Consider the following 9,662-nt stretch of genomic DNA (forward strand, 5'->3'; position numbering starts at 1 on the left):
GAAGATTTGTTCTTGGGTGAGTGCGGTGCAGCACCACCTTTCCTCTTTCTTTTCCGATTGTGCCGGAGGTGTCCACTTAGCAATGGTGAGTGTGTGTGCGTAATCTGAAATCATCCTAGTTTTTCAACGTTTTTATTCATAGTCATTGATTTTATGCTTTATATTGATGTCCCATTTACGCTCTGAAAGTGACATTGATCATAAGTATGACCCGAGTGCCTTCATCGAGTCTGATGTTTGGCGTCCGTGCACAGCCAGAGAATGTCACATGCATGAAAATAGCTGTTGTCTGCCTCCTTCGTGATTGTTTAACGTGATGAGGGGCATATCACTTCTGTAATAAAGTATGGCAGTTACTTTTTCATATGTCTCACTGTGAACAGCTTAAACTAGTACTTCAAGGTTTCATTTTGCAAGTGTAGTCTAATGCTGAGGCTGATCAGCGTTCGCCGGGCCGCATGGCTGGTATGGTATTGAATGATCGGAATCACAATTCCTTACCGCAGGCCAAGGTTAAGGCGCGAGAGTTGCGGGGTAAGAAGAAGGAAGAGCTGATGAAGCAGCTCGAGGACCTCAAGCAAGAACTGGCCGCGCTGCGGGTCGCCAAAGTGACCGGCGGAGCTGCGTCCAAGCTGTCCAAGATGTAAGCGAGCTGCAATTCCCATTACCGTTCCGCGATTCACTTCGCCGGAGCACTGCTGCTTACGAACTAGCCAATAACAATAATAATAATAAAAACTAGCAATAAAAAACTAGCAAGCTTTAATCGAGGTGTACTTAGAACGTGATGCATGCATTGAGCAACGAAGCCCTTCCTAGCGGCCTCTTGCTTGCCGGTGCCATTTCACACGAGAAATGCACGATAAATTGTTTCACGTTGTTTGTTACCAAATAGCCCAGCTTGTTTGATTGCAGTCTGGCCGCAGAAGTGCACGGTGGCAGAAACGTCATGCCGTTAGTCGCCGTAACGTAGCTTGTGTCTGACAAAGCACGTTATGACGATGACGTTATATAGGCGTTTCGGCAACGTTACGTTGTCTTCTGTCACATGCCGACAACGTAACGACCAATTTCGTTCTCATGCTACCTTCTCTCTTGTTTCGTTGCAATTACGTTCCTCTTATTCTGTTTCGCAAGCAAAATTTCATAGCATAAAGTTGGAAGTCGCAGCACCTGTATTGAGAGGATATTGTTACTAACTTGCGATGTGCACTGGGTGCAAGTACCTTCAGGATTATTGTGTGAATACCAGGGCTGGTAGAATGTAAGGATACCGTTTGCTTGATTCTAGTCCTTAGCGCCCACTGACTAGGCACGAAAAGGAATAGCATTGGAATGGCATCGTTACATTATCCTGGCCCTGTACATTCATTTTCATGCGGTGATGATAGCTGTGGCTTATACCTTTCTGGCGTGTAATTTAAGGGTTGGATGAAATCCGGGTCTGCCTGATACATTGTGAAATGAAAAGAATTGTTCAAAACAGTTTTCTGCTTTACTTGACAGGCTCATAAGTGTTGCTGAGATTCCCAGAAACCGTTGAGGGATGAGCACACGGGCCAGTGCTATCCTGCACACTGCTTGCTTCTGCCATCACTGGCTTCATCCTTTCTTGCTGTTGCTGTTTCGAGGCTGTTCCCAAATACGCTGTAAATTTCCTGTCATTACTGTTGCGTAAACTTAAGTTAGGGTCTCTTGATCAGCACTGCTGTAGTTGATTGATCTCTGCTGATTTTACCATAGTCAAACGTTCCAACAGGTGACCATACATAGCAAACACGTTCACACCAGCGGATAGACTTGTGCAGTACATTTGTTACCACTGCCCACATCCTCTTAAAGGTTTAAGTGGAAAGGATGTGATAGTCGTGGAAGGAAACGTGTAGAGATGCCATGGCTGAGTAATATGTTTAAAAACAGGAGTTTATTGCATGAAAGGCATACGAAATGACTAACAGCTTCTGGATCTTGGCTCTATAGCCAATATGGCTAGTTGAGTACACACCACAGTTTACAGTAATCTGTTGCTTTGTAGATCTAGGTACTTATGCACTGCAGCATTTGACTTGTCGTGCTCCCGGGAGTTGAAGTGGGAGGTAAGGCAACCAGTAGGCAAGCTCTCCCAAGTAACAAAGGACCTACTAAAGAAACGACAAAGCATGAAAGCGTCCAACTCAAGAGATCAGATAGAATTCGCTGAACTGTCGAAACTGATCAACAAGAAGAAAGTAAGGCATATTCAAAAGTATAACATGGGAGAGATTGAGAAAGCCGTAAAAAATGGCCACAGCATGATATCAATAAGGAAACTTGGCATAGGACAAGGCAAGATGTATGCACTGGAAGATAAGTGGTGAAACGTCAGCAATTTTGATGATTTAGTAAAAGCAGCAGAATTTTATTCTGACCTGTACAGCAGCCATGCTACTACCTTCATTCGAAGTAGTGATGAACATGATACAGGAGGTTCCTTCTATAACTAGCAATGAAGTTATAAGGGCCTTGCAAGACATGGCCTGGGGGAAAGTGGCAGGAGAAATGGAGTAACCGTCGATTTAATCAAAGATGGAGGAGATATGCTTGAAAACCTCGCTGCCCTTTATGCGCAATGCAGCACGACTTCAAGTGCACCAGAGAGCCGGAAGGATACCAAATTATACTAATCTGTAAGAAGGGAGAGGGAGACATTCATGAATTGAAGAATTGTAAGCCCATCAGCTTGCTTTCAATATTGTATAAACTGTTCACCAAGCTAATTTCCAATAGGATCAGGGATACACTTGACTTTAGTCAACCAAAAGAACGGCGTAGCTTGAGGAAGTGATATTTTACAATGGATCACGTCATCGGGTAATCGGGTAATTAAGAAATCTGCAGAGTGCAATCAACTTCTCTATATGGCATTCATAGATTATGCAAATGCATTTGATTCAGTATAAATACCAGCAGTCATAGAGGCATTGCGTAATCAAGGAGTACAGGAGGCATGCATGAATATCTTGGAAAATATCTGCAAAGATTCCATAGCTACCTTGATTCTCCACAAGTAGAAAGATACCTATAAAGAAAGGGGTCAGGCAAGGAGACAATTTCTCCAATGCTATTCATTGCACGCTTGGAAGTATTCGAGCCATTAAACTGGGAATGCTTAGGAGTGAAGATCAACAGCGAATATCTCGACAACCTTCGGTTTGCAGATGACATTGTCCTATTCAGCAACACTGGGGACAAATTGCACCAAATGATTGAGGCCCTTAATAGAGAAAGTGTAATACCCGTGTCATATGGGCAACTCTGATCTCCTTCAAACTTCCTTCCCTTAAAGGACCGGAAGGGAGTTTCACCTCAAAGGAGTTAGCTCAGTGTCACACGGCCTATAAGCAAGCTTTTGAAAGCTGCTGCTGGGGGCCCATTAGGCGCTGCTCACCTCGTACGCATTCATGAAACACGTTATATGTTGCTAAAAAGTTTTGGTTACTTGTCTTTTCTTGCAAAATACAATTAATTATGCATTGCATTTTAAAAATGTCATCTATCTTAAAGACAAAAAAAAAAAAGCATGGCACAGTCAGGGCAAACGCAGCAGCCATTCCGAGAACGCCCGGTTCGAGAGTCGAATGTAGCTGCTCAACTCAAATATCTTTGTCAGTGCTCAAATACTATATTATTGCAATAAAAACAGTTATAATTGCTGGTAAAAGTGAAATTAATAAAAATAAAAATAATTCTTGACTCGAAATTCAAGCACCCTGGGAACAAGAGTACTCCCTTCAGTCTGCAAGGGAGATCTTCCATCACCTTTCGCTAGGAACTTCCTTAAACTTTCTTTGCTAAAGGACTGCCGTGTGACACGGCGCGCATCTCCCTCGAGATAAAGACGTCCTTGATTGAAGGGAGTTAAAAGGACTTTAGCCGCGTCCATGAGACAGGGGTATTAGAGTGGGGTTGAAGATTAATATGCAGCAGACAAAGGTAATGCTCAATAGCCTGGCAAGGGAACAAGAGTTCAAGATCACCAGTCAGCCTTTAGTATGTTATTGAGTATGTTTACCTAGGTCCATTACTCACAGGGGACCCTGATCATGAGAAGGAAATTTACAGAGGAATAAAAATGGGTTGGGGTGCATATGGGAGGACTTATCAAATCCTTACTGGGAGCCTACCACTGTTGTTAAAAGTAAAAGTGTACTATCATTGCATTCTGCTGGTGCTAACATATTTTTGCTGCTAATTGAGACACACAGAAAAGGAAGAAACATAGACTACGGCACTTCCAACTGATTGTTTTGAGTGCTGACCCAGGAATATACCTGCATGTGCAAGCTATTCACAAATATATGATATCCAGCGGTCACCGAAAATGAAAGCAGGAGTCAGCGCACTGCAAGGCCTGCATGTGTTAACCACATTTCCATTAGATTGAGATTCTTGGCAGAAGTAAGGATCAGAAAGGACGTGAGCTAACGGAAGCTTACTATATAACAAAGAAAGGTTCAAGTTGTATTAAGAATATGTCTGTTATGCTTTACAAATTTGAAATGAGATTCTTCGACCGCTGGGTATCGTAGGTTTGGGAATAGCATGTGCATGCGTGTATGTCTATGTAATTATATACATAACACCCAAAATAAATTGGTTGGAAGTGCTGCCCGTGCCGTTGTCGAGTTGTTTCTTCCTTTTTTGTGTCTCGATTTGCGGCAAAAAAGATGCCCTTCAGCGAACACCAACTACACTCTTAGGCAAAGTTACACCCTTTGGCTTGCCCCTTCTGCCACACAACAATAATCGTTATCTGCCTTGGTGCGTTTCCTTTCTTTAACGCTACGAGCCCGGTACTTTCCAGTAACGAACGGCACGCGCGTTATCAGAAGGGGCACTCCAAACGGTGTAAACTGTTCTATGCTGATAACGTGCGTGCCGTTCGGGGCAAGCCAAAGGGTGTAACTTTGCCTAAGAGTGTAGGCCAACAAACAGTTCTGTTGGTAACATATAGGGCAGAAACTAGGAGTTTAACGAAGAAGCTTGAGAACAAGTTAAGGACTGCGTAAAAAGCGATGGAACGAAACATTTTAGGGGCAACAGAAAGAGAGCGGTGTGGTTCAGAGAGCCAACGGGGATAGCCGATATTCTAGTTGACATTTAAGAGAGAAATGGAGCTGGGCAGGCCATGTAATGCATAGAGTAGGTAACCAGGGGACCATTGCAGTTATAGAATGGGTGCCAAGGGAAGTGCAGTCTAGGAGGGCAGAAAACTAGGTGGGGTGATGAAATTAGGAAATTTTGCAGGCGCAAGTTGGAATCTGCTAGCACAAGACGGGGAGATCGCAGAGAAAAGCCTTTGTCCTGCAGAATAGTGATGATGATGACTCCCTGGAAATTTTAGTTGGAAAGGGAGTTTTGGTGTGACAGCACCACACTCTCATACATGGAACTTAAAGGGGTACAGACCTACAGTGAAACATAACCATTTGAAATATTCAAATTCAGAATAGCCACAGTCAATTTCAACACTTATCAGACTTAACGCACGCACCATTTCATTGCAACTCACTTCCGAAATTTGCTGGGAGTGTCCTATTTCTAACGTAAAAGTAGTGGTTTAGTAAGTGACTAGAAAAGTGTGGCCTCATGCAACATGAGATAGCAACATTATAGAAAAGTATTGCGAGATATGCTTTTTATTTGCATTTTGTAGTACCATGCTGACGAAAATGCAGTGCCTTTAGGAAAGAGCTTGCTGTCCATTTTTTGTATTGCACATTCTGGTGAGCAAAAGTTATAAATGAGCCATTGGTGATGTCATGTTTCCAAGGTGATGCATCTCTTGTATAGGCTTAAAGGAGCCATAAAGTACTTAATCAAAGTTGTAAAATGCATATGAAGTTAAAGTAGACAATTTCAGGAAGTTTGCTGCAAAAAGTACTTCAGTACGTTCAGAAGGAGCAGTGTTATTGGCAATCAAAGGTTGCATATGATCCCGTTCTCAATGCTTCGGTTCCTACTTCAATGCGTTGCACTGCGGAGGCTACGGCGGAGTGGGGCATGCCCACAATGCTCCGCCTACTGAATGTCACCGTGGTGAGCAGTTTAAATTTGATTTTGGATGTTCACATAGGTGCCACTACTTCTGATTTTGGTGCCTACGATGCACCAAACGTCGCCAAATGCAGTTGCCCTCAGCAAGCCGCAGTGCCCTCAGCCAGTGGACTCATTGTGGCACCCCATGGCAGCCACGGTGTCTACGCTACATAGCAGGCTGCCTTTACATGCAACTGTAGTGCGTATGCACAGCATTTGTTTGGTGCACAACAGAGCTTGAGTGCATGTTCGTGCTCTAATGCTCTAGTCTAGCTGTGCTACGTGGTGCAAACCGACATTGTACTGCAAGCTTGACCGACATATAGTAGCCACATCCAAATTGCACATTTTGAAGCGCTATCAATAGCTAAATACACAGCACAGCCAGACTTGGCATAGCATAGCATAGCATAGCAGCCAGGCATAGCACAGCCATATACTTGTGTCGACTAGCTTTTTCCCTGCAATCTGCTACAGCATTGGCTTTTTTTGAGTGTGGGTGTGTTTTGTAGCGTAATTGTAACTAGGCCACATGAAAAGAATACCGTTTTGTGCTGTACAATGCATTACGAATGTTTTATAAAAGTGTTACACGTTTGCATATATGGAGACCAGAATAAATATGATTTGAACTGGTGGTCATTTCATGGGGCAGCCGCAAGGAAAGCCGTGCTGAATGAATAAGGTCGTACAGTCTGCTCAACGTGTAGCGCATCAGTTTCATTGTAATCTTAGCATTCGATTTTGAAATTTATTAGTACATCTGCGTCGATTAACGGGCAAACGCTGCATGTGTGTTTCTAAAATCTATTTCGCACGTGCACCACGTCTGGTTACAGAGATGATAGTGCGCTGCACCGATAAACGACCTGCTTGCTTTCATGAAACTTCTTGGTCACAAATATCCAATGGGAACTGCAATTGTCACTCATATTTACACTTGGGGTACACTATTTTCATCTTGGTCACATACAGAAAATCAGGCTCCTGCTTCTCCAAAAAAGCAAGCCAAGGATGTAAATTTTTCAATTTGGTCAGTTTTAACAGCCAAATCGTGGTCGTAATTAAACGTTTAGCGAAACCACAAACCTCCGAAATAGCGCTCGCGCCACTGATGCATAGATCGAGTAAAAAAATTTGTAGTAACCCGTTGTTCAGCGCATGAAATATTCGTTGCCGTTATACACTGGCTTTATTTCGCCCGTGGTGGAATATTCGTTGCCGACATAGACTGGAAAGCCAGTGAACATGTTTATACTTTTATTGTTTTAAGAAAATGCCCTGAAGCTTTTTCATGGCAAGCACCCTTGAAAATACTGGCAAACATGCTGTGACCAAAATGTCACATAACATTTATTCTGCGGTATTCTGCTAGCTTAACTGAAGGTTGTCAAGAATTAAAAATTACCAGAGGTATAATATGCAAACAGTGTTTGCTACCTTGATGAGTGTTGTTCACCGTGAATATTTCTTGTTCATTGTTCATGAAAATTTAATAACTAAATTTATTAATTTGCCTAATTGATGAGATCTCAATAAAAATAAAGTTGTGTATGACATTGAGAAATGACCAATAACAGCATTTAAAACAACCTAGGATGTGTGAACACTTTATTCAATGAGAAAAAAGGCCCGTGAGAAAAAAAAAAAAAACGCTGCGACTATGACGTTTCTGTGCTCCAAAGATTGCCTCAATCTTTACACGAACCTCGTCAAGTAGGGGCCCTGGGAACGAGTGGCCGTGCTTTTTTCTCGCTGCATCAGCAGTTTTTGGCATGCATCTTCGGTCCCTATCAGTCGCGAAGTAGTGCAATCTTGTGACGGTTCGGAAAGCAAACCGTTAAATGACTGTGGCCGAGGTTTGCATGGTTGTAATATACACAATGCATCTGGTACCACTTATATTACTGGTGCGGGGTTGCATTGTCATGTCGATTTAAAAAAAATCAATTTGTAGTTTTTTGTTCGAAAAAAGGTCCACGTAAGACCTAGGTTGCTATATAGGCTGTTATTGGTAATTTTGCGACGTATTCCACAATCTTTGCATTGACACCTTATTGAATAACTAGGTCATAAATATTAGTTCATTAAAATTGCATGTTCACAACATAATAATAAAAAGGAATAGCGTTAACACAAGTCTATCAACATAGAGTGGGCACTGTTCACGGAAAAACTTCAATTCTTTTATTGGTCACATTTAGTTGGGACATTCGGTGTGTAATTTAATGGTGGTTCCTGATAAATCCATAGGGGTTCTCTTTTTAGCTATATGCTACAGTTGGGTAGATGACAATTTTTCCCCGTTACAAATTTTGCTCGCTTGGAGGGCTTCCGCAGAACTGATCTGCCATAAACTAAGCGGTCTGCAATGTCAAATAAGAAACACCTTTTCTTCATAAGCCTGTATTTCGCTCATATTGACCTGTACTAAGGTGCTCCGAAACTCGTATGTACCGATCCAAAACGGACAATTGCTCCAAAGCGCCAAATTTGCTACTCCAAGAGCTGCTCCCATACTTTCTTGGCCATTTCCACCTCTGCTGACATGCGCCTGTTTATTAAACACCGTCAATAAATATACACAGTAACCGTAGCAAAAAGTGCACTGATCCAAACACCCTTCTTGAGTGACCACAGCTGTTGGCCAATAGCAGTTACATATGGGAATCTGCTACATTGCCAAATAAAGCAGCCTAAATAGAGTGAGGAGCAGGTTTCAGTTAAAAAGAGTGTGTTTGATAAAAAGGTGACTTTGCACTCCTCTTCTGAGCTCCACGTTCTGCGTACGACTGCATACTTAGTTTTTTTTTTCACCAAGCCCGAGGGGTGGTTCCCTTTAAGTATTCTCACAGTCTAGATACATTAAACTAGACATTTCATTGCTGGAACTTGTTTGAGGAGGAATGAGTGAAATCTGCCCTATAATTTATTACTGTAAATCTAAGTTCAGACTGCCATGTGGACAAAGATAGTCCAAGCATGCAAAAGTACTTAGAAATCCATGTCACACTTGTCTACTGATGCTGCAGTTCTGGCTCAAAATTTATTAGGGGGCAAATTTATGGCGTCTCCATTAGTATCCCTGTTAGGGATTTCAGCATAGCTCAGTTTGCTGTCAGGAGGTATCATATGCATGTGCCACTGCCTCAACATGTGCATATGGCACTTCCAGGCACTGCATGTCTGATTCATACTGAGCCTTTGTATTACCACAAGAACAACAAAGTTCGTATTTCACAGAACGGAGTTTTGCTGCAAAGTGACTCACTGCTGTCTCGATCATTTGCAGCCGCGTGGTGCGCAAGTCCATCGCACGAGTGCTGACAGTCATGCACCAGACACAGAAGGAGAACCTGCGAAAGTTCTACCGTGGCAAGAAGTACAAGCCCAGGGACCTGCGGCCAAAGCTGACTCGCGCCAAGCGCCGTGAGCTCACTCCCCACGAGAAGAGCTTGCGTACACGGAAGCAGGCCCGCAAAATGGCTGCCTACCCTCCTCGCAAGTTTGCCCTGAAGCTCTGAGCGCCACCTTGTGTACAGTGACAACAGTAAAAATGGTGGGGTCTGCCCACCCCTTCCAGA

The 9,662-nt window shown here is 43.0% G+C and overlaps 1 protein-coding gene across 1 annotated transcript; it reads left to right on the forward strand.

Moving 5' to 3' along the window:
• Positions 1 to 12: 12 nt before the first annotated feature.
• RpL35 (Ribosomal protein L35) lies at positions 13 to 9,662 on the forward strand. The gene is made up of 3 exons (XM_050166896.3): positions 13 to 85; positions 507 to 643; positions 9,371 to 9,662. The coding sequence occupies exons 1-3, from the start codon at positions 83 to 85 to the stop codon at positions 9,600 to 9,602; spliced, it is 372 nt and encodes a 123-aa protein (XP_050022853.1). The 5' UTR covers positions 13 to 82; the 3' UTR covers positions 9,603 to 9,662.

This window comes from Dermacentor andersoni, chromosome 1, assembly GCF_023375885.2.
Source record: "Dermacentor andersoni chromosome 1, qqDerAnde1_hic_scaffold, whole genome shotgun sequence".
Taxonomy (NCBI): Eukaryota; Metazoa; Arthropoda; class Arachnida; order Ixodida; family Ixodidae; genus Dermacentor; species Dermacentor andersoni.